This window comes from Leguminivora glycinivorella, chromosome 6, assembly GCF_023078275.1.
Source record: "Leguminivora glycinivorella isolate SPB_JAAS2020 chromosome 6, LegGlyc_1.1, whole genome shotgun sequence".
NCBI lineage: Eukaryota > Metazoa > Arthropoda > Insecta > Lepidoptera > Tortricidae > Leguminivora > Leguminivora glycinivorella.
Window position 1 is genome coordinate 11,932,726 of NC_062976.1, and position 26,476 is coordinate 11,959,201.

The 26,476-nt window shown below is 35.1% G+C and overlaps 3 protein-coding genes across 3 annotated transcripts; 2 read left to right on the forward strand and 1 right to left on the reverse strand.

The window, feature by feature from the left end:
• The first annotated feature begins 56 nt into the window (after positions 1-56).
• LOC125227065 (FAD-dependent oxidoreductase domain-containing protein 1-like) lies at positions 57-2,211 on the forward strand. Its single transcript, XM_048131256.1, has 6 exons — positions 57-485; positions 608-911; positions 987-1,323; positions 1,430-1,664; positions 1,737-1,851; positions 2,019-2,211. Exons 1-6 carry the CDS (start codon positions 219-221, stop codon positions 2,156-2,158), a joined length of 1,398 nt encoding a protein of 465 aa, XP_047987213.1. The 5' UTR covers positions 57-218; the 3' UTR covers positions 2,159-2,211.
• On the reverse strand, positions 2,200-4,268 carry LOC125227475 (calcium load-activated calcium channel). Its single transcript, XM_048131800.1, has 5 exons — positions 4,069-4,268; positions 3,886-3,963; positions 3,259-3,433; positions 2,819-2,959; positions 2,200-2,626 (listed from the first exon to the last, which is right to left on the reverse strand). Exons 1-5 carry the CDS (start codon positions 4,127-4,129, stop codon positions 2,530-2,532), a joined length of 552 nt encoding a protein of 183 aa, XP_047987757.1. The 5' UTR covers positions 4,130-4,268; the 3' UTR covers positions 2,200-2,529.
• A 2,444-nt stretch (positions 4,269-6,712) lies between these two features.
• Positions 6,713-25,844, forward strand: LOC125226913 (serine/threonine-protein phosphatase 1 regulatory subunit 10-like). Its single transcript, XM_048131092.1, is given in 7 exon segments — positions 6,713-7,192; positions 11,522-11,619; positions 11,703-11,977; positions 12,166-13,296; positions 24,135-25,130; positions 25,133-25,362; positions 25,364-25,844. Coding segments are annotated over 7 exon segments (2,967 nt in total). The 5' UTR covers positions 6,713-7,189; the 3' UTR covers positions 25,598-25,844.
• The last annotated feature ends 632 nt before the right edge of the window (positions 25,845-26,476 follow it).

A 26,476-nucleotide genomic window follows, 5' to 3' on the forward strand; every position in this document is an offset into this window, starting at 1 on the left:
ACCGACTTTACGTAGTGTAATGTCAACTGTCAATGTCATTCATCTGTCATTAGCACGCCTATGCCAAATGCGGCCTAGTCACAGTCAGAAGCAATATTAAGCAAGTGAAAATTTTGGCAAAGCAAATACGAAACTTATGTCCTGCTGTAACATTTAAGTTATTTCACTCTAGAAAAGAGGCATATTTCCTTGAGTATTTGGTGACACTCATTTATACTATGATAACTTCCAAAGTCTTTCATCGAGGTTTTAGCAAATATGGTTTTTTGTGCTCCGAATCAAAAAACCCCTTTAAACGAACATGGGATACAATTTCCAAAGAATTGCCAGCTTTGTTCGGCTTGAATAACAAAATCTCAAATTATCCAGAACATGCCGATATCGTAATTATTGGAGGTGGTTATATTGGCTCATCTGTTGCATATTGGCTTAAAACGAAAGCCAGCCATGGACTTTCTGTTGTTGTGCTAGAAAAAGATCCAACAGTAAGTGTAACCATCTGAAATACCTGAATACTGCTCTACGAAAGGGTCAAGAGTAGGAGCATTTGTTCTAAATGGAAGTTTTACTTATGTAATGTATTTTTATAATGGATTTTTTTTTTCAGTACGCTGGCGCTAGAAAAAATATATCATGTGGATCCCTAACTCAGCATTTCTCATCACCAGAAAATATACATCTTTCTCAACACAGTGCAGAATTTTTAAGGAATGTAAAAGATAATTTGGGTCCAAATGTTGACCTAAAATATGTACCTAAGGGGCAGTTACTTTTAGCTTGTGAAGAACATGCTGAAAAACTTGAGCAAAATGTCAATATTCAAAGAGAATATGGTATTAGAAATGAACTATTGAGTACAAAGGAAATAAAAAACAAATTCCCGTGGATAAACACTGATGATGTAAAACTTGGTTAGTTAAAATTTTGACTTTGAATAAGTATTAAATTAATTTTATGGTTTTTTTTTATACTCATCTTTTTTCTAGGATGTTTGGGATATGAGTCTGAAGGAACATTTGATGCCCTAGCCCTCCTTGGAGGTCTTGTAAAAAAATCTTTAGATATGGGAACAAATTACATACATGCTGAAGTAACAGGGTTTGAACTAGAAAAACAAAGAGATGTATTAATGGAGGGTATTGCACCTGGTTCATTTGAAAGGATAAATAAAGTTATGTACAGAACACCAGAAAATGAAGAACACTCCATTAAATTTGCAGCTTGTATTTTAGCAGCAGGACATGAGTCCAGTCAAATTGCCCAATTGGCCAAAATTGGTAATGCTGGTGGTTTACTAGCCATACCATTACCAATTGAAAAAAGGTAAATATTAGAATAGAACCACTATTTTTCATTAGATGATGTTTTATTACTGCAAGTTATAATTAAGATAAGATAATTAACAGGTAATCTTAATTATTTTTTTTAGAGAGACTGATGTGTATTCCATAGAAAATGTAACCAAAATTACTGGCCTAAATACACCTCTCATTATGGATACAAGTGGAGTATGGATAAGGAAAGATGGCATAGGAAGCAATCTCTTGTGTGGTGCCATTCCTCTTCTTTCACAGAGTGCTACTGGCCTGTTTGGTGATGAATACTCTGACAAAATTATAAAACCTTCTTTATTTAACAGAATACCACAATGCAACTCGGCACAGGTAAGAAGAAGCATTCATCTAAATTCACTTTTCAAAGATGATGTTTTAATTGTATTTATTGCTTTGTTTTAGGTAACCAGCATTGCAACTGAATCATATGACTATTGTCATTATGATGACACTGGCATATTGGGACCACATTCATATCATAATAACTTGTACATAGCCGCAGGTTTTGGTAAGCAAGGTAATAGCACATTTCTATCTTTTTGAGTCCTGCAGACAATTTTGCATATTCTGTGGTATGTTGCGAAAAAATGTCACTGAAAATGTTTATAAGGTGTTTTATTTAGGTAGCTGAAAATAGTCATCATCTAAACAATCTTTAAATTTAAAAAACTATTATTGTTCCAGGTTGCCAGCATGCACCAGGTATTGGAAGAGCTATTGCTGAGCTTATAGTTGATGGCCAATATGTCTCTACAGACTTTACACGGCTAAGCTTTGACAGATTCCTTACAGACAGTCCATTAATAGAATTTAACATTTATTAATTCAACAAAACAGAAATATAGTTAATGTAATTAAAAACAAATGAGTTTCATTACTCAATTTTATTTTGAATTTGTAGAGAAATAAACACATCATCATTATTACAAAAAAAAACAAGGATCAACTAATCTTACAATTACAACCCTTAATGAAATAACAATTGTACTAAGTTTTTATGTCTAGTAAACCTATCAATCAACACATTTAAGTAAGACTGTAATTAAGTAACACAAAGTATCTATCTATATAAAATAAATAATTAAGAAATTTAAATAATTTATTTGTATTTCTTGGAAAGATACAATAATCAGCACTCTGCACTAGGATTTATTATAATGGAAATATATAACAAGGTTTATAAAACTGTCCCTATTTACTTGAACTGTGCTGGTGGTGCTGCAAAAAGTGCTCCCCCCTGCTTTGATGCCACACGGGATGGTGCAAATCCCAGCAATTTCTGGATATTTTGCCTGAAGCAAAAGAAATTTATTTAACTTATAAATCTTAATACTACCTTTATCATTTTTAAATAGGAGTAGTAACAAAAAAGTAAAACTAGTAAGTATGAATAGCCACAATAATAATTTACTGAAAGGTGATGTAACAACATAAAGATGGAATTCCATAAACAAAGTCTTAAAACTTGTATTATTATAATTTACCTTATACTCATGGTGCAGAGGATGTACAGGAAAATAAATGAGCAGTCGGAGAAATCATCTCCTGGCAAGTTCCTGTGGCTTAATCCTTGAATCCAGGAAATGGGATAAAAAGGCAGCTTGGCTACTACTCTTCCATCAAATCTGCAATAGTACAATGTTATTTATTTGAGGCATTGAAAGTATTGAATGAAACTGATTTTGATTATAGAAAAACAACAAATGGCAGATTGCCTATTTTTATTTAAGAATTGAGTTTTACGTAGGATTTTTTTAAATTAACTAATTGGCAATATTCACTCTCCATGGCAAGTGAAAAGACACCCTCAGACGGGAGCTCACCAGTTAAGTAAGTCAATTCACTCTTGCTGTAGACAGAGGTTTATTTTGTCAAGGAATACAAGTGGCAGAAAACTCCATTTCTAATCATTCAGCATACTTACATACTGTTGAACATGCTAAGCAATGCAGTAAAAGCAAAGCCTATGGCAAACATAGATTTCATTTTAACTAAAGACAAGTCCCGGTTATTATTTTTAAGCCTCTCTTCTTCACGTTCAATTTTCTTCTTGTGTTGTTTGTCTAAAGAGTCTCCATGAGCTTCTTTGCGCTTTTCCACTGGAATATAATCAATTCAAAACATATGTAAAGGAAATCTCCCACCACACTAGTAATCAATATCTAACTAAGAAAACTACACATCTCTTTCTTTTGGTTGCTAGTACTAGCTAAAAATCAGAGACACTATGATTCTATCTATGTTTAAAATGAGAAAGTTCTGGGCTTACAAGAAAATAGGTGCAGTAATTAATCATAACCAGTTCCTTCACATAAAATAATCACTAGGAGTATTCAGGAGCTTACTCATGGCTCAGGTAAATAAATATATGCTAATTGTATAGCATAAGAAGTAAGACTTGATGACACCAAATAAACTGAGCCATTTTACTGAAACCCTTTAAACTTGTTAACATCTTGTTACAAATTCAATAGCAGAATGACAAATGTGCCAAACTTTATATTCTAGATTTCTGTCTACTACGAGAAGTCATTGGCATCGGGCTACTTACATTTTTTACTTTGTCGCTCCACCTCTACCTTAAGTTTTTGATATTTTTCTGTTCTATAGACAAGAATCCATGTCAAACCTGAAAATAAAAGTAACATTACAACATAAATTAAAACTACTTGCTAACATATGCATGAACTTGGGATGGAAATGAAATGATAAATCAGTTTTTGTTGAAAAATACCTTCTCCTAGAAACGCTGTACAAACTGATATGAAAACAATTAACAACGAATCGCTCCACATGTTTACTTCAACAAGATATTTTTGTTTTACTGTCTTGCTTTTTCTAGATTATCGGAAATAAGATGGGAAATATTTGAATTAATATCAAGTTACAGTAATAATATAGCCGACAAAACATGAAATAGATTATAGATAGTGTGGTGTGACATATGTCAAGACGACGTTCCTCCACTACAGCCAACATAAGTATAATGTCCGAGCTGTACTTTCAATTTTTGCCAAAACGATATGAGCAAGAAATTGCCTTGGGTTAAATATTCATCTTTTATAAAATATTGAATGACATCTTGTAAACAAACCCATACAAAACAAAAAATATTAAGTGAATATTTTATAAGAAAATAAAATACTTTTGTTACTGTCATTGCACAAAACGTTAGCTCACGCGTTTAATACGGAACAACCGAATTGACCGAATGGATAGGATATGTACATGTGGACCCCATATCCGCTTCCGAACTCTTAAGGGTTCATTACAGTGGACAACTTGTCATCAATTTAAAACCTTTGTTTACAACGTTGCATTTCTTATTATTATTTCAATAAATTCTAATAAGTAAGTGCCAACCTTTTACTTCGTTTTGGCAATGAATTTTCCAAGTCTATAGAAGGTCTATGGCCGGCAACAGACAGTCTTAGGCTCCCCACAGACAGTCTTAAAAATTCATAATCTTAAAAAAAACTTGTATGCAATCTGACAGTTCAAACTGACACTGACAAGACACTGACAGATCTGAACTGTCAGATTGCATACAAGCCTAAGGCTCCCCACAGACAGTCTTAAAAATTCATAATCTTAAAAAAAAATTGTATGCAATCTGACAGTTCAAACTGACACTGACAGATCTGTCAGTGTCAATTTGCATACAATTTTTTTGGGGAGCCTTAGGCTTCCCAAGATTATGAATTTTTAAGACTGTCTGTGGGAAATTTGCCTTAAAAATTCATAATCTTAGGCCGGCAACAGACAGTCTTAATTTTCATAATCTTAAAAAAAGATTTGTATGCAAACTGACATTGACAGATCTGTCAGTGTCCGTTTGAACTGTCAGTTTGCATACAAATCTTTTTTTAAGATTATGAAAATTAAGACTGTCTGTTGCCGGCCTTAAAAAAGATTTGTATGCAAACTGACACTGACAGATCTGTCAGTGTCAGTTTGCATACAAATCTTTTCTAAGATTATGAATTTTTAAGACTGTCTGTTACCGGCCTATGATAGACGGTCAACAAAATCTTGGAAAACCGGCCAAGAGCGTGACGAGCCACGCTCAATGTAGGGTTCCGTAGTTTTTCGTATTTTTTTTTAAACTGTTCAACTTATCAAGTTCAAAATAATTTTCCTAGAAAGTCTTTATAAAGTTCTAATTTTGTGATTTTTTTCATATATTTTAAACTTGTGGTTCAAAAGTTAGAGGGGGGACACATTTTTTTTACTTTTGGAGCGATTATTTCCGAAATTGTTAACTATATAAAAAAATGATTTCAGTAAAACCTCTATTCATTTTTAAATACCTATCCAGAAATATAGCACACGTTAGGGTTGAAATTAAAAACAAAACACTCCCCACTTTACATGTAAGGGTGGGGGGGGTACCCCAATAAAACATTTTTTTTTTCACTTTTTAGTTCACCACTTTGTCGGCGTGATTAATATTACATATTGGTGATATTGGTACCAAATTTCAGCTTTCTAGTGCTAACGGTCACTGAGATTATCTGCGGACGGACGGACGGACGGGCAGACATGGCGAAACTATAAGGGTTCCTAATTGACTACGGAACCCTAATTTAAAAAAGGGCTCACTGGCCAATTGTGTTCGTAAAACGTGTGGCTTCGTAAACCTTGACGTTAGCGGAATCATCCACGAGTCATAAAACTTAAAAAAATGTTGAAAATGTAGGGGCGAAGATTTAATTCCACAACATCAAATCATATGACATCGGGGACCTTTTTCATTGTTACTTAGCCGTTAAGCTTAATTTACTGTAGTAATATATTGCCTTATCTATATTTTGTATAGTTCTCAGTGAAAGCGTCTTAGGAGATAGGCTATCTCTTGAATTGCAAACCTGATGTAATTTTTTGGTGCTTACTTCTGTTGTTTCTCCAATAAAATAAATATTTCATGATTATATGTACAATGTGCATAGTATTTGTGCCTAAACGCAATTTTCATGTAAAAAAAAACAAACCTATTATTTTTATTGCAATGTACTGTAAAGTCGACTATTGACCAGCTAGCCAAACGTAGTGATTCAATGCTCTTTGCAGCTAGCTACATATTATTAGTAATCTGTGCTATTGACTTCTAAAAATACCGCAGTGATAAAGGCCGGCAACAGACAGTCTTAATTTTCATAATCTTAGAAAAAGATCTGTCAGTGTCAGTTTGAACTGTCAGTTTGCATACAAATCTTTTTTTAAGATTATGAAAATTAAGACTGTCTGTTGCCGGCCAAATTGTCACATGAATAGATTCCTTAATAATCAATTTAGCCAACATAAATTACGCGAAACCATTCACTCTATCATTCGACAGAAGTGGTAGGGTTGGAGGGGGAAAAGGAAACGACTCATGAATCGTTCGTTGGATTCGTTCTCGTTCGCCAGCCGTGCACCCGAACGGACTGAACGGCGTCACTGGCTATCTCGACCTAAATAATATTTTTACTCACTGATCTAGTATATTTTGCGTGTATCTGATTTATTTTGAACTATTGATCATATTATACTGTCATTTGATGCAGTAATCTAGCTTTTAAGGAAAAAATCGTACTTAGAAATATAACTACGTAGTAGGATTAGGTAACAGTAATAGTACCTAAATGAATCGGTGGAGCCTGTAAAAGGAACATAATTTCAATAGTGATATTATCTAAGTAACAAGGAACTGTATGGACTATCAAATTGTGGTTTATTCTTGTGCATAAGATAGAAAAACCAGTCGTTTTATTGACTTACGAAATGAGCCGCCATGTTGTCTCGGCACAGCAGGGCGTGGCACATTCCTGAAGCTGTATAAAAATAAACCGAAGTAAAATTTTGTCAATTTCATCATGGTAAGTTTCATTTGTATTACATTCTCAGGGAAAATATAACCATTAAAACTTGTATTATAATCTGTAGAGAAACGCCTGCATGCGCACCTACTTGACCTCGTTAAATGTGGACTTTGGACTCTTCGTGAACTACGTAGATGTTTTAATATTTTCGGATTACTAGAGTATTTTAATAAAATCTCCCGAAACTACCACGTAGGTATATTAATAATCCTCCATTGCTTTTATCTAACTACATTAAAACCTAAGATGATTCATCGCCATTTACGTAATGACATGAGGACATGACTGACATGTTTCTTTGTTAAATATTAATACAACGTGGCTTTCCCCATGTCACTAGCTATTGCGCAGAAATTGAAATTCTGATGAAAGCTACCTAATACGATCAAAGAATATTATTTAATTTGCTTAGTGTGGTTATTTTTATTTTGACTTAATTTTATTGTCTTATATCTATTCTAGTCATTTACTAATACCTAGGCACAAATAGCTATCCCTAATTTTCTCCTGCATAGAATTAGGTCTCTATAATCCAGTCAATTAAGTTTTTTCTAAATCATCTGAGTTTTTGAAAGCTGTACCGTTAGACAGCTACGTATCGACCTTTGCTAAAAAATAGTTGTTGTTATTAGTTAATTTAATCTCGTTACCCGTTAACTCGTCATTAGAAAGTTCTGTTTAAGGCTAATACAGTGGCATTGTGACTTATTTGCATTCACCTATGGTTCAAATCGCATTTTATGTGGTGGTGTCGCATCGAGGTAGTATCTAAAGGGCCAATTACATAGATGCGTAATTCCATACGTTGCAACGTCAGGTCATATGTGGGACGGCTGTTTTCTATTCTGTTGGGGTTGACGTCGGATCGGGCCCTTTGCAGCGTGTGAATCTAAGGTGTACAATACACAGGAGGGACGCAAGTCGCCTGAGTGCCCTATACAAAATGTACTGAGGAGACGTTGTTCCGCGTCTTAGGCTCCCCACAGACAGTCTTAAAAATTCATAATCTTAAAAAAAACTTGTATGCAATCTGACAGTTCAGATCTGTCAGTGTCTTGTCAGTGTCAGTTTGAACTGTCAGATTGCATACAAGTTTTTTTTAAGATTATGAATTTTTAAGACTGTCTGTGGGGAGCCTTAAGCTGGGAACTAGGCTTGTTCCGTTTCGTTCGTTGATCGGAGCGCTCCGATCTCGTTCAATCGCTCCCACGAACTAGTTCGCTCTTTTAGGTCTTTTGCTCATTTAGTTCAGCCAGACCAGCGACCACTGCGGTCGGAAAGATCAGAACTAATGGGACCGAATAGTGTCAAAATGATACGAATAGTCCACAGATAGTAACATTCCGGGCCGAAAGGTTGTAAGTAACCGAAGTTTAATATGAAAACTTGACTTTTTTGTTGCTCTGCTAAATAGCTCTCGGTCGGCGCAGTCACACATTCGTTCTCGATCCAAACCGCTCGCGCTCGCCGATCCTATACTGAACTAAATGAGCAAAGACCGATTCTCAGACCACGGAAAGATTCAGTTCATTTCGGTCATTGATGGGATTTTATTCCTAACAGTTCATAGTTCGTGAACGACACAAGCCTACTGGGAACAAATTATGGGACGCGTCTGGCGGACCGCCGTCCACTACCGCAATCTAGATAATGAACATAGACTGAATTGTGCAAACTATCGGACATAAGCCGTGGACGTGGCCTTGAGCGTATGGACGTCCGGACGTCATCTGGCGCGCTGGATGTTTTAAGCTACCATCCACACTCATAAGACGCATGTCTTGCGGCGCGCAACGGACGTCTCCGCCACGCCGCCTGAATGTAAATCAAAAAACGTCTCCTCAGTACATTTTGTATAGGAAGGACGTAAGACGCGCCCCCAGGCGGCGTGGCGCGGACGTCCGTTCCGCACCTCAGGACATGCGTCTCTTAAGTGTGGCCGGTCCCTAAGACTATGTATCAGTCGCGGTAGACGGTGTGACGCGTCCTATAATTTGTTCCTAGCTTTACGACAATTACGACTTGCGTCTCTTCCGTGTATTTTACCCCTAATAGTAGGGGCTTATTAGGGGTAAAATACACATGAATGGTGTCAAAATTATGTTTTAATTTTATTTTTTATGAACTATGCTGACACCATCAATTCTCATTATTGGCTTATGTTTTGCTGTGACTTAATTAATAGGATATAGAATTTCTGACATACATGAAATATACAATACAAATTTGAATTTAATACTGGCACTTTGATATATTGCACCCTGATTGATAAGGCCGGCAACAGACAGTCTTAAAATTAATAATCTTAAAAAAATACTTGTATGCAATCTGTCAGATCAATCTGAAAATTCATAATCTTAAAAAACAAGTATTTGTGTGGACACTCATTCTGATTTTTTCAGATTATGAATTTTAAGATTGTCTTTTGTCGGCCTAATAGCCTCAAATTGAGATATTGTTTTAGATTATTTATTATGTGCAACACTTGTGCCTATAACACAAATGCTGGCCACTCTATTCTAAAAATAAATTCTTATTGACATATAAATTTAGCTCATTGTTATAATATAATTTCTATTACTGGCAATGTTATGCTAAAATGAATTCTGTTTATCATTATGTATACATACAGAGTTCATCCCTAGTACAAAGATGGAAGGGGGAAAATTACTGGCAATTTACCCTATCAAATTAGAACCTTGAATTGAGAGAAAATAAAACTGAAATATTGAACCTGTACCCATTTCATACAGGGCAAATTAGCAAAACTTGTGAAAAGATCAAGTTTTATTTTTATTAGAAAGTAGTGTCCTCAAATATTACATAGATTATATGATATGTGGAGGCCAGGAAACTAAGTTAGCATAGTTGATAAATAAGGTATATTTTATTTCTTGTTATTTTTTTATACCAAATTATGATATGTAGAAATAGTAAGGAAAGAGCCTTTTGGAGTCAAAGGTGGCTTTTCTTAGAAATTTACAATAATATATTAGTTGCACTAGTAAATTAATCTGGTTCTATTTCATGGGTATTTTCTCTCCCTATATAAATATTACTTGAAATAAAATGAATTGATGCAATTTCTTTTTTGCATTTTGTTGGTATTTACTATTTTTTTCGTATGTAGCAATGAAACGGTACTTATACCAGGCGGGATAGCATAGCTTGCGTTCTCGCGCGCGATTCCATACATCTGGCGCCGCTTGAAGTATGGACTCGCGCGCAAGAGCGCAAGTTGTGCTAAACCGCCAGGTAGTTTCTGTTAATGATGTGTCAAATTTAATGGAAATAAAAATATGACATGGTGTTAAATTAAACAGAAATTGACCCGCCTTAGGCACATGTACCCTTCATCTCTTTCTTTTGTATTATGATATTTTGTATGAAAATAAAAAGTTGGTAGTAGCATAGACAATGCATTTGTTATTCTATAGAAAATTAATAATAAAAATGCAATCTAAATCTTGTTCTCACTACCATCTTAACTGCATTACCTTCACATAAGTGATATGATTAGGTTCAAAACTGCAAATTTTTCCTACCAACTTCTAATAAAGACATATTAAAATTATAGTGACAATTTGCTAAAGAATTTTATCGGACTGTCTTTTATACCAAACGAACCAATTGAGATTTAAACTAACACGATCTTCACTCATATTATTAAATTAAAACGGGACTTAATCGCGTAAAACTTACGTTTTATATTTAACCCGACGTTTCGGACATGACATTACGTCCGTGGTCACGGGTAGACGGGGGTGGGAAACGTCGGGTTAAATATAAAACGTAAGTTTTACGCGATTAAGTCCCGTTTTAATTTAATAATATGAACCAATTGAGCTTCGGGTAAAGACATAAAATAAGAACTTGTAAAACATACTCCATAGACATAGCAAATCTGACTGTCCTGTTTGTGACTTTAAATGTGTGTACAAAACGCGAGAACTAAAGTGTTATATAGCAAATCTGATTTATCATGGAGCGCTTGGGTTAAATTGCCAGTAGCTGGCCCCTTTTCAATAACTACTATATATACTAAAAATGAGTTCTATGTAATCTGAATTAATTTTAGCATAACGTGGCCAGTTACTGAGAGGTGGCCAGTAACAGATTTTTTTATATAAAAAATGAATGTTTATAGGTAAAGAGAATACATTTTTAGTACAGTGGCCAGTTATTGGACACTAACCAGTAATTGGCAATTTGCCCTAATAAACTTTTATTCAATTTTAACACTAAGTTTTGGTACACTCTAGTTTTTTTGTAGAATTAGTTGACATTACTTTGCAATATACAATTTGTTTATTTATATTTTTACAGCCACGCATTGACCCGATCCAATTATTAAACTGCCTCAGTGTACTCCTGTCTCCTGATGGCGGCATTAAAAGCAGAGATGAAGTTCAGAGGCTTGCCAAGTAAGTTTAATTCCATTTATCTATTTATACTAGTAAATACATTCACAATCAGTTGTCTAATAGATTTGTTTCTTTTATTTCAGCCTTATGACTAAATTTTCAAAAAAATTGGTATCTAAGTGCATATATATACAAATATTGAAGTGTACTGAAACTGATTTATTGGGTTTGTTTATGGGCTCAGGAGGCTGGCGACTTGTTCACATGTGGCTAACAGAAAGCATAGTCGCCAAAAATTGGCCATTAGTTCGAGAACTATTGGAGCTTTTACTATTATGTCCTGTCGACATAGAACATTTAAAAACAAATAATTGCCCTAAACTCGTCAAAGAATTGTCCAAGGAGGGCAATGAATTTGGTAAGTTTAATATTATTATATTTAAATGTACCATTTGGACTAAATACACTAACGCCTATCAATTTTATAATTTTTCCGTTCTGTCATTTCATGTAGGTAGTAATTTCTAGTACTTTTTTAGGCACCTGTATTTTTTCCATTTTCAGGCTTGCTCGTATATTTTACTAATAAAATATGTTTTGTTGTAGCTATTCGAGCACTTGCTTCTAAACTAGTGGAGCAATGGCTTAAAACCGTAAAAGGTGAACCTGTTATTCCTGTGCAATCTGCAGAGATTCCCCAAATAATATCAGACGCACAGAAAGAAATAAATATAGATTTATCTTTAAAAAGCGAAGTTCCCGACTTTGACAAAACTATTCAAGATGAATTAGAAATAAAAAATGAATTCGTCAAGCAAGAATTATGTACTGAGAGAATTGAAATTAATGGAGTCGATGACAATAAAGAAGTGTCAGATAAAGAAAAAGAAACTTTACCTGTTCTGAAGATTACATTAAAAGATGGAAAACAAATACTATCACAATTAGATGATGCAGAAAATAAAGTTACAGAAAAACCCTCTGATAAGGAGAAACCTAAAGATAAACATAAAAGTAAATCTAAAGAAAAAGAAAAATCGCATGACAGTAGTTCAAAATCCAGTTCCTCAAAACATTCGAGTAAATCTGTATCTTCTAGTGATAAACATAAAAGTAGTAAATCAGACAGTCCTAGTCACCATAGCAGTAAGGATAGGTCTAAAGATAGAAGTAAACATTCTTCTCATAGTTCTAAGTCCAAAAGCGATAGCGGACGCAGATCCTCTAGTGAAAAATCCAGCTCTTCCAGCAGCAAATCTAAAGAAGAACGTAGTAGTAAGTCGTCATCTGAGAAAAGCAAGAGCAAAGAGAAAACTAAAGATGACAAAAGTGAAAAGAAGAAGGAAAGCTCCGACAAAACAAATGAGAAGTCTGATGAAAAACCAGGACCTCCATCTATTCATAAATTAGGCAAAATACCAAAATTAAGTGATGTTAAAAAAGAAAAGCCTTCAATATCAATAGAAGTTAGAAAACCAGATGAACCTAAGCCTAAGACTGTAAAAACGTTTCATTCTAAATTTAGAAAGCATGGTCTTGAAGAAGAAGTTAAACCTCCGCCTAGTCGAGCTTCACTTTTGAATAAAAAGCCTCCTCCCCCTGCGTTACCACCGACAGTATCGATACCTAAAAGACCTTCTCCGGTACATAACGAAACTCCACCAGAGAAAAAGCCAAAAACTGTCGAACCTGTTGAAAAGCCTGGCGCTATAAAATTGATACCACCTAAACCTAAACGTAAGTATAATTTCTCTTCTAACTGTATTGGTACATTATACATTTGTTTTATTTTTGCAGGTGTCGCTCCGAGCCAAACCCAAGTGTCTTCGAGTGTTAATAAATATTTATTTAGATATTTCGACAGTGGTAAGTCAATAATGTATAACATAAAGGGTTCCAAAGTGATATATTTGACTGTAAAGTATTTATTACAAATAAACGGTGAATTAATACTATTCTTTCGTTGAATATTGACCTGATTTGTTCAGACTAGCGTGAGGTGCAAACGCTAGCCCGGCACGCGCCTTCATTGGTTCCGTGCAAGACTTGCTGCAATGCTGTTGAGAACAACTGGTCTCTACGGCTGGAAACTACGGCTGTCATTCAACAAAGGTCCATACGAAAAGGAATAAAGCTACTACTTGCGAGTTTTACCATAGTGGATATTACATAATTATGCGACTGCAACAAATATTGGCTGTATAAAAAAGTAGCCCGAATTATTATAAAGGAATTATTATCACTTGTTAAAGGCTCCAAACTTTTCTTTTTATTTAGTCTTCACGCGATCAACGATTCTTTTTTTTACTTTTGTTTTAGATTACCTACATGTTTATATATTTACAAGAATTGTTGACCGTGTCCATACTTGTTTGATAGTGGATTAGACATGCTTAGGGCAGACCAAATCATACGCCAGTTACGCCACACACAAATATATATTATATGTAAAGGGTTTTAAGAAAAAACTTCGGCTCTTGTATTCCTGAGCGTCGAATTTGTGACACTAGAACAGAACTAAAGAAGGACACTAGACTCCAAATGCCATATCCAATTTATTATTATTCGATTCTGAAAATTCAGAATGTCTCCGATGACAGTATGAAATTCCTTTTATTTGGCAGTCTCTGTTTAATAAGTTAAACATGGATTTCAAATCTTAATAAAATTCTAAGTCACGTATTATTTATATTATTGCTCAATATATTGTAGCGTTAGAGATTTCTCAAATTGGAACATGATATACAATATAAGACACGGTTATGACTTATATGAATTTTATTGTAGGTATTGCAATTGCTCTAATATCGTGTCGTGTTTTATATTGTTCTAATTACAACATTCTCATGCCAAGGTAGAATTCGAGTTTATCCATCATGCCAGTAGCTGTAATTATAAGGTAAGGATATGGCAACGCGACTGAAGAATCCTCTTTTTCTACTCGGAAGAAGTCTCCGGATCGACATGATCATTGCGCGGCTGCGCGCCCTTGGCCTGAATTAAAACATTCTGCTGTGCAAGGTGTCCTATCTGTCTTAGATTGTGATAGTGTTATTCAATCAATGCCTTTGAAATGCAGTCGCTCAATTTAGGTTGATTTAATGACCCTCCCAGTAGACTTAAAATTATCTCTGGCTTGTCAGACATTCGGTAACTTAACCGCGAGAGGACATTTGACACACTGCACTATATACATGGTGCTTGTGAGGAACCCGCATAACTCTAACAGCATATTCCAGATCGCATTCTAAGACTAAAATGTCATGTATTTTTTCTGGATTTCACCTAGCTTCTGATTTATTGCCAATTAAAAAAAAACTTATTGATACTTAGTACAAAAGGCCTCTTTAATGGGGCATAGTCTCTAGATGTCAAGTGACACAAACAAAACTGATTAAGTGCTAAAGTATAAATAACTCTTACGTTTAATGTGAAAATACGTCCCAACAAATTAGAAAAATATTTTTTTTAACTCAAATGTTCTATTCATATAACATTTTTTCTTTCTCTTGGCCTCAGAAACGCGTGGTAAAATTTACGCGAGTTCTTCGCGAGCACCCTGTATAACACGTATTTACGTGATTTTAAACTGGGTTACAGTGAATTGTAGATTCAAAAATATACACTGTGGGGCGGGATTTATTAAGTATTTTATTAACAAATTAAGGATTACCTTATTAAATATTTCACCGGGACCCACGGACCCCAGTGTATGTAAACAAGAACTTACATTAGCTATTTCGTACAATATTTAAAAAAAAGTTATTTGATAATTCTTTGTTTTTGTTAAGGAAACTATCGGGTAAATCCAATTAAACCGTAGTCCGATATGTATGACATACAAAATACAGATTCGCCGAAATCTTATAAACAATAAAAATCTTCGTATGACTACCGGCGGCAGCATTAGTAGTCTGTTAAGTAGGTATCTACGGATAGTACACTGGCATTTAGTATTTTTTTTTTTATACTACGTCGGTGGCAAACAAGCATACGGTCCGCCTGATGGAAAGCGGTCACCGTAACCTATGAACGCATGCAACGCAAACAGTGTCACATGCGCGTTGCCACCCCATTAGAAACTTGTACATTCCCTTTTGTATTGCTCGCTTTTCGTGAATCAACTGTATAGAGCTTGTTAATAATAAGACTACTAAACTAAAACTAAAATGTATTTAATAATTATATTGAATTCCAGTGATATCACTAAACATGTCGCGTGCCTACTTAGAACTCACAAGTTCAAAACGTTAGTTGCTAAACAGTCAATTAAGTACGTAAATGGGCTTCTAATTCTTCTATGAAACCAATAATACACTATTTCTACATGTACCTACATAATAAGATATCGCTAAATGCGGGATGAACGTACGAGTTATCCATTATCCTAATAGTAGGGGTCCTAGGGGTACGTATTTAATTCTGTATCGCGCGGTAAAAAAAGTAACACATGACACATCTCATATAAAAGGAATCTAAGAAACAGATACAAACTGCTGTGGATCTAATTAAGCGTAAATTATTGGCGCAACAAGTTCATTTGCAGCAGGTAAGGTAGAACTACCCTATAAGATGCATCTCGCCATCGGTTGGTAGCTGTAACCATGTTGCAGTGGTTCTCCTACAAGAACCAATGTTTGTTTCTTAATGATTCCTGATGCTTGGTAATAATGTTACCCCTACTGCGTTTACGGCTAGTCTTTAAACATTAGCTAAGATCGCAGCATTTGTGGTAAATACCCTGAGTCCCTATCCCTACCCGAAGTTGGGGATGATCCGGATGATGTTACTTGGCCACTATGTGATACCACAGAATACATATTAGTACAAGTGATACCTAGGTTGATTGTTGCAGTTTTCTAATTTTATTATAAGACGCGTAGCAGAACTAAATGATCAGAGGGCGTGCCGCGAAACAATATTATTAACATAGTCTATTAACTTAATTCATAAATTTGAACAGTCAATTTATACGTAATTATCTACAAGAAGTAAATCTGACGCGTTATTTTTGCCATGAGAATCCGCGTGCTACTCCGTTCTTTGAGCGAGACAGGGCTACGTACCTATACAGCGTAGCAAAAATAAGGAAGATCCGATTAAGGACATAATGTAAGTAGTATTGTTCTGATTCGGGAAACTAGACAATATTTTTTCATCACACCAACTGGTAAAGGTTATCTTGATTCTTCGAAAGCTGATGGGAAAGTTGCATTTTATCCACAGGGTGCAAAGTAATCACTATCACTACATAGTATAAAACAAAGTCGCTTTCTCTGTCCCTATGTATGCTTAAATCTTTAAAACTACGCAACGGATTTTAATGCGGTTTTTTTTAATAGATAGAGTGATTGTAGAGGAAGGTTTACGTGTAGGTATAGTACCCGTGCGAAGCCGGGGCGGGTCGCTACTGTCGCTAGTTTCATATAAATTTAACTTAATATTCCAAGCTCGCTGATAAATTTTACCTTGAAATGATAAATGTTTGTTAAGAGGGCTTTCATGTGAAAAATAGTGAAATCGCAACCGAGCGCTTAATCATACCGTGTGTGGTATCATATTAAAGAGCTTTCCGAGTAGTTTACAAATATATAACATATTATAGGACTTTTTCTACTTGGTCTAACAAAATATGAGAAAATGTCCAGAAGTGGTAATAATTGTGACGGGGAAGGCTCGTTTTCAAATAATTGCCAAAAATATATAATAACATTTCATAATCACTAAGGCATAAGAGCAGTTTTAGTAAACGTTGCAGATTAATTTTGTACGAAAATAACTCCGATGTGATGTAGATTTTCAAAAAAATTGTCACATCATTTTAGGTAATTTCTGAAAAAAATTGAATTCTTCTTAGCCTTTACTCTTTTTAAAAACCTTATAATAAAAATGTAGTCTGAGAAGTTTGTAGTACAGGATATACGTATTATAAATTTACCAGTTTCAGTATTCCAAATTGTCCAAATTTTACAAATAAGATCGACTAATCCAGCACTATACGCGGGTTTTCCTAAACGTGCATCAGAGAAAAATTCATAATTAATTTAATGAGTTAGTTTTCTAAAATCCAGTCTGATAAGTATCAAGATAATAAGATGCTCTAATTGAAACTTGTATTAAATATATGTATTAGGTAACGGAAACTGTAGTATTTCACCGACTAAAACTATCAATTTTACATTATTTTGACGTTTTTCTCGAAAGCACCCTTAAATTGATAAAATAATTTAATGTCATGTTTAAAGTTAGTATATTGCTCATGTTGGTGTGGTGAAAAATTTTGTTTCCCCCTGTGTCAAATAACCTCCGTGTCTTGAAACCCTTGCAATTCTCAAGATTCCACTACTCGAACCACTCGCGGTTCTATATTGGAATCTTTCGCTTGCTCGGGTATTCATATTGGCACGTGTGGTTAAACAACTGGCCCCCTGTAAGACAAATAAAAATTATTTCGACAATTTTTTATGGTTAATATACTCTATCCACTACTCAACACGACACCAAATGCGCCGTTACCGGATCCCCACTATTTTTGATACCCCATGTAAGCGGAATAATTTCGACTGGGGGGTCAAATGCAACTGATCCATTTTTTTCCATGTTTTACAATGTTTCCATTATTAATTAGTGTCAACTGGTTATATATATAGCACTCGTGTTCAGTGGATACATGTGGAACTCAATAGTGTAATAATGGACCAGTCACAATTGTCCCCAAGTCGGGATTTGCCCCGATGTACCTTATATCGATAACTGCTATGTCTGCTATCCTTGCGTAACGAAAGACAAAGCTATCGGGATTTAATTCCATAAGTAACATGAATTTGAGATTTAGGGTACGTGTGCTTTATTTAATTATATTGGAAAAGGTGGAGGAACTCTTATAATAGGTAAAGTTACCAATTGAGATAACTCTTTAGACTCTCTAGAAAACGTAATTAGTGAGTTGTAAAATATAAACCTTTAAATTCGTAAACAAGACAGGTGTAGGTACTATCAGCTGCAAAAGTGCATGGCGAATTTATCAATGAATTCATTCATAATTTCTCCATGCACTTTTGAACCTGATAGTACATAATATTGTCTTCGGTTACCGCAATAGTTACTCATGAAATAAAAAAACCATGGAAACTGATTCAATCGCGTATAATGGATTCAGTTCACTTGAACGGGTGTTACCCGTTGACCACGAATGCTGTAAAGTGTTCCAAACGTCGGGATGAATTGTAAATTCATTACACGCGATTGAATCCGTTTCCATAGTTTTATTTCAAGACACAGGTGCTTAACGTGGCCCATCGTTATTTTTCTTTTTCTCGTTTTTTTTAGTACAAACTACAAACTTTGTTTTGTTTAGGGTATTAACGAACGTGGATACATAATTTAACCTCTTTCACCTTACAAATCTATGAAATTTTGAAACTAGGAAAGCTTCAGAACCGGGCCATTTTTGGCGCCAGTATCTTAGATAAATTCGACTACAATTCGAAAATACAGAATGATGAACCGTCATCACAATTTCAGATGCAATGTTCCTTATTGTACCTACTCGAAACATAAGGACCCTTGCAACATCTTCAGTAATCAATACCAATTCCAAAGTTTGAATCGGCCTCGTGTATCTCGTTACAAGTTGGTGTAACCTTGTGCGTAGCCGAATGCACAAACGCTCACGATATCTCTTTCGTAGCTATCTATCTCTATCGCTCTTGCGTATTGGCGCTACAGAGCCAGACTACATTTCTGCGGAGTTTCGTATCGCAGAAATGCCATTCGGCTACGGAACCAGATATTTTGAGTAATTAATCGTAGGACAGTGTTGCATTTTTATCGTCAAATTTTCGAACAGATCCAAACTTGTGTCCAATCCAAATCATGATTTGCAATTGTGTCGCTTAACTTCAAAACTGGGTAAATCCATTCTACTATAAGGTCGGATTATCTTTATATCATATTATATTTTTTATATATTCAACCTTAAAGCAGAATGGATTTACCCAGGTTTGAAGTTAAACATTTACAATTATATTGGAAAATTAATCTTTAATGTTTGGATCTTAGTCTTTTATTTTGTAATATTAGTAATAAATCTTATAATAGTATAATAACCGTTTATTTTATATTGTATCCATACAAATTTTCTTTTTGAAACTCCGATAAAAGTGCAATTTCCTGGTAACTTTGTACGCCCAAAACCGCATTGTGCAGCATGAAATTATTCCTTGATATATTCTTAATATATTTATTCAATTAAGAAATACTTTGGTAGGGTTACTCTGCCTGCCAGCTTTGACGAAATTGACTATAAACTGGGAACCTAGGCTACAACCATAAGCTAGACCAGAAAACTCGTTTTCAGAGCAATTTATAAGATCATGTAATCGTTTTGCGGTTTCGAAATAATCGGCCTTTTTGTCTTCGTTAAGAGGTAGCACCTTACTTAATTTCATCAATAGTTATTTGTTTTGCAAGGGACAAAATTGTTGTTTAACCGCACGTGCCAATATAGATACCCGAGCAAGCGAGAGATTCTAATATTAAACCGCGAGCGTAGCGAGTGGTCCGAGAAGTGAATCTGGAGCTTTGCGAAGGTTTGAAGGCCACGTAGGTTAAACAACAATTTTGTCCCTTGTAAGCAAATAACTATTGATTGAAATTCAATATTAGAATCTCTCGCTTGCTCTTGGGCGGTATACTTTTTTCACATTTTCCTTCAAATTTTTTTCACAAGAAAATTATAAAAAATAATTTTGATATGTACAATTTGAGCTCTTTCTAACGACACCCCACTTGACCTAGTAACTTGAAATTTTCAGTTTGCCCCCTTTCATTTTGGCCATTTACTACAATACATATTAATAAATTAAAAAAAGAGAGGTAGAGGTTTAAAATGTTCATAACTATTCCAAATTTCACATCGATAGCATAAGTAGTTCTCGAGATATTTAGTAATGTGACAGACAGAGCGGCACCATAAGGGTTCCTTTTTTACCTTTTTGGGTACGGAACCTTAAAAACTATTGTTGTAAATACTCAATTTACAAAAGTTTCATGCCATTTTAGAATCGGTATTAAACAAACTATTTCTTAAAAAGTAGGCCACTCTGTTAGGACTCCTGTAAATCTACATTTCTGCAACAATGTTGAATTATATTCAAATTTCGACAACTGGAGAACTTATTCAGAGTGGGAATAATGTTACATTAGCATACCTACCAATGTCAAGGTTAGCCCTCTAATATCATTGTACGTAAGTAATTTATGTAAACATACCTACTTATCTACAAAATCATCTGAAAGTGAAAGTTGTTTGACGATGATAAGTCTTTAAAAACCTTCGTCACTTTATAGGTATATAATTTTATTATTTCTAACACATGATCACGTGCTAGTTTATTACCAGCGCTAGTTGTCTATACCTTTTACTATAAAACAATATTTACCTCATATTTACCTATTGTATATGCGGCATAAAAGTTAGGTACTTCGCAAGTTCCATATTAGCAATTGTTAATTAATAAATTAGGTACTTACTAGAGTAAATGGGCGAAAATTATCAGTCTGAAATTCTTACTCCAAGCAAAATACCTTAACTATTTCCCCTGGTTTATTCGCGAAATAATAATCATTCTCATTGTAAAGTAGACAGGCACGGTATAAGGAATTTCTACCCTCTGACGTATTTTTTGTGATGAAATTTTGTAAATAAGACAAGTTATCTAGAATATTTACGGACAGTATACATAAATTTTTTTACATTTTGTCTGTTTCATCGATGTAAATAGAATACTATATCAGCTTAAAGCTTATTGTACATATGTAATGTAACTGTAATAGTTTGTTTTATTACTTCGATGGTTTAATCTAATCCATAGTTGTCGACTATTTTCCTGAAATGAAGGCATCCATGGATGGACTGATCCAAGTTTAAAAAAAGCAACAGTACATTTATATTGGATATAATATAAGCTTTTATTATTTGATACGTAAATTAAGTAACGACACAAAGTATCAAGTTGTTTAGGTATCTATTCACTAAATATGTTTACGACTGGGGAATTCATTAGACGACTAATATAAGTTGCCCCATGGATAGTGACCGATAGAACATCGAAGTCTGAGTCTAGTATTCGTGGTAGCCTTCTGAATAGCAAATAGTACCGAATTGTTACAGTTGCGAGCACATTAAATTTCATGATATAGTTTGTCGTACCTACCTACTTAAATAAATACTTCATCGTCATCAATTTTCCTTGTTCGCCTTTGATTCGACCGTTGTCCCTTAGCTAATTTATTGGTTGCATTTCATGTTTAAAATATTGCTTAGTAATACAAAAAAAAGCACACCAAATTATTAATAGTTCAGACTATTTGTCTAAGCAATAAGTAATTTAATTAGATACCAATATTATGTTTCGTACCATTTGCAGCGTTATTGCCAGAAATATTTTGACCTATATAAATCGAGAAGAGACAGCCAACGCGGCCAAACAAATTGCAACGAGTTATTTAATGAGGATTAAGTGTGCATGATGATAATTATGTTACGGTTTATTTCATTTTTTTTGCTATCATAATATGTACCTAACTTTAATTATAATGTAATGGTCTGTAAGTAAATACACTTCTACAGGGTTTTTTAGTAACCACGCAATTATTTATGAAGTGAATAATATGAGCCATACGCATAAGTAGGTACTAAGATACTTTAGCAACTTTTACCTATTATGGTACCGGTAAAGGGCTGGTCCGTCGGAGAAACGGAGAAAACATTATTTTCTTGTCAATTTTATTCACGAAATTGAAGTTGAATTCATAATAAAAGTTATGTTAGAGAAGTTACATATTCTGAGATACATTCATAATTATTGTAGGTGAAAACAAACCTTGCATTAGAATTTGGCACACATACTGGCCGAACTGTAGGTAGATAGGTATGCCATAAAATATGCAGGCGTACTAGCTATGTTATACCAGGTACTTAAAGTATAAAGTCGTGTGTCGATGGATTTACAAGCGACGAGCACGTCTTGACGTCGCATGCTCGAAAGTCGGGCGAAAAGTTGCTCGTGCCAGTGCAGATGCATTAACTTTAGTGACCTAGATACACAAAAACATCACATAACTAACTCTACGTAACATCCTCCACAACGAAAATGCGTATTACCTACGAATATTTATTTAAAGCGCAAGGATACTAACAAATATAAATGTAGGCACCTATTCGTGTTTAATATTCTTGGGAAAAATATGAATTCATGGACGCAAGATCTCAATAAGTAATAGGTATTACAACTTACAAATGGAACTGTTGCTACTAAAGAGTATCGAAACTTCGCTAAAATATATATTTGCAACCGAAACATTGCTACTATAAATAACATTAGTTCGGTCAGTTTGAATACTGGGAACAGAGACGATCAAAAAGTAAGAATACCTGCCTATTTACATGAAATAATCCTATGCCAGACCTCGTCGACCTATAAGTTTCCCAAAAATTTAAATATATGCATAATTGAAATTGAGTGCTGGTGATTAAAGACGAGTTACAGTACGAGTTAGTTAGTTACTTAGCTATTAAATTTTGTTACATACTTGGTCGGGCGTCATCTTAAACCGGCAAAGCACTTAGTCCCTCTGGTGCTGCAGGTGTCCTCAGTTAAGCGTCGGCAATTGCTTACAGTCAGGCGATTCATTTGTATCGTATAATATACTTACATAAATTTACTTTTTTTTTAAATATATTAAGGTCAATACGGTTAAGTGAAAGTTACATACATAGGGTGAAAGTGTGTCTGACTGTTTTGCGAGTTCACACTTTTGCATCTTGCTACTGACGATTAGTGGTAAGGTATTGAACTCTCAATAAACACTGGTCATCGTTTAAATAGGCCAAAAATGAGAACTCCAGCACAAGACACACTTCACCTTATGAGTCTTATGACACACTTAATTACCCGTATTAGCCTTACTTCAGAATAAATTATCAGTATGTAGCCTAAGTCGTTGTGTTTTCGGAGAGTTAATGACACTTATGTATTATTTTTAACTGTGAACAATATGAACCCATATGTTATACCTTTTTGACTTCAAGTAATTTTAAGCTATCAAGCAAAGCTCGTAACGCATTTGGTTAAATTTCTGTTTTTTTCCTTCTGAGTCCTGGAAGCACTCTTGTTTTTGAATCAGAAAATTTTTGTTACTCAATAAAAGTTCAAAATATATTTTTGAATAAGTACCTATGTACAGTCACGGACTTTAATCGTTGACCCACTTTTAGCTCATTTTATACTGGACATTCATAACTTAACTATGCTTAACTACGAAATGTCCAGTATAAAATGAGCTAGAAGTGGATCAACAATTAAAGTCCTTGACCATACAAAAAATTGTACTTGCGGACTGAGGCGGTAAACCGATATCAAAAGAATTATTTTTTAAATTATTGCTATGTATTTTGTTATTCAATAATATTCTAGGTACCTCCTTAATTTAATTATAGAGTCGATTTAAATCACGTTAATTAGTCTTCTCAGATCGAATTATTATTAAATTCTATGTTTTTGTTGTTACAGCTATGCTGTTATTGGAGAGCGACATGTTTATGGATGCCCTAAATGCATCAGCAACTAACAAAAAGGAGCCAAAGAAAAGAAAACGACGTACTAGCGGTTCTAAAGATGGAAACGCGCCGACTGATGGCTCCCGCCATACTCCAAATTCTATCACCAGTCCAACGAGCGAAAGCAAATCTGTACCACCTAGATTTTACCAGGACACTTTAGATACGGAAGATGATAAAGATAAATCAAGCGATAAGGTTACTGACAATAATGACAACAAAGAATCATCCGATAAAGAAGCTGAGGAATCAATTGACACCGCGGAGCCGCACACTTTGACAGTGAACGGTTTAAAGGGTGTTTTATGTTATCACAAGAGAAAAGGTCCAAAGAAGAGCATACGGTGGAAACCAGAAGCTGAACTAGAAGAGATACAATACTTTGAGTTAGATGAAACTGAAAGGGTAAATGTTACTAAAACGTTCACAGATATGAAATATTTGGAAAGGATACATGAAAGAGAGGCTTTCCAAAAGGGAAGAAATATTAGTAGTGAAGATGTTATGGAGGAGAAAACAATCTGGAAACCACTAATTCCTATTGATACGAAAGGACAAGTTCATGTTGACCACGGGAAAAATAGTAAAGAAAAAGACATTCAAGCTATTCGGCAGAAAGGTACATTACAACCCCTTTACTTTCATAAGTCGATGATACCGGATTCTCCATTAGAACCTGATACAGAAACTCATACATACTCGGAACCAACTATTATTCCTTTAGAAGATGTCACCGGTAATCAAGATACTACCAGTGACTTCAGAAACATGCCTTGGCCCGAGCCAAAAGGAAATGCTCCCCCAGTATCGAGTAGCAATATGAATATGCCAGCAATGTTCCCAAATAATATGACGCAGTTCCCTAACGGTTTTCCGCCTGCACCCTTCCCAGGCGCGCCTGGATTTCAAGGACCGCCTGGAATGCCTGGCGATTGGCAAAACGGCGTGCCTCTCAAATGATGCCAAATGGCATGCCTCCTGGGATACCACCAGGAGCGCTTGCGCCAGGAGCGATGCCCCCAGCAAATATGCCGCCTGGTTTAATGATGACTCCTGAAAACATGATGATGACTCCAGAAATGTTCGTTGGCCCTAATGGCATGTTTCCTCCTGGAATTGTTCCAGATGGGTTCAACATGCAGCCAAATATGTTTCCACCCGATTTTAACATGACTGGTCCGCACAGGACCTCCTGGTGCAGATGGATTTTCTGGTCCAGGAAATTTCCGTGGTTCTATGCGAGGCCGTGGTTCCAGCGGTCACTGGCGTGGCAAGGGCTCTAGCAACTGGGACGGTCCTCAAAGAGGTAGGGGTGGGCATTCACGTGGAAGCAAAAGACCTGTGTGTATATATTTTCAAAGAAAAGGATCATGTAGGCAAGGCGACAACTGTTCGTTTTTACATCTGAATTGTTAATTGTCCATATTAAACTTAAGTACCTAACGCTACTTACTGTTGTGTAATTATATATTAGCTTAAAAACCTATTTTTAACTCGATACGTTATGGAAGAATATATTGTCGAGTAAAATGAATATACGTTTGTTTGTAAGTTAATTGATTTGTAAAGACTGGTAATTATATTTTAATTGTAAATTTGTAAATAAAAATAGGATAGTGTTTATATACAACGGTGCAAATAAAAATTGCAAATTGAATTTATAGCTAAGTATTATTATTTCTTCCTAATCTTGAACGAAGTAGGTAAGTAAGTACCAAAGAGGATCAGTATTATCATAGATTAAATATAACAAGATCATACTATCCCATACATTAAAAATGCGACCGCCTACGAACGCGCTTACACTCACCACACATAGATGGCGCCACAAAATGCCTTGTTGCCACCGATTATTTTGTAGATTGGCATTACGTGTCAATTCCGAGCCGTAGATCTATGTCAAAAAGTGACACTTAACGCCACACGACGACCGGTCTGGCGCAGTTAGTAGTGACCCTGCCTGCTGCGCCGCGGTCTCGGGTTCGAATCCCGGTAAGGGCATTTATTTGTGTGATGAGCACAGATATTTGTTCCTGAGTCATGGATGTTTTCTATGTAAATAAGTATTTATATATTATATATATCGTTGTCTGAGTACCCACAACACAAGCCTTCTTGAGCTTACCGTGGGCCTCAGTCAATCTGTGTAAGAATGTCCTATAATATTTATTTATATATATATATATCTACAAGTATAATCGAAAGCTACAAGACATTTTTTAGTGGCGCCATCTATGTGGTGGAGTGTAAGCGCGGTCTTAGGCGGTCGCATTTTAATGTATGGGATGGTAGGAT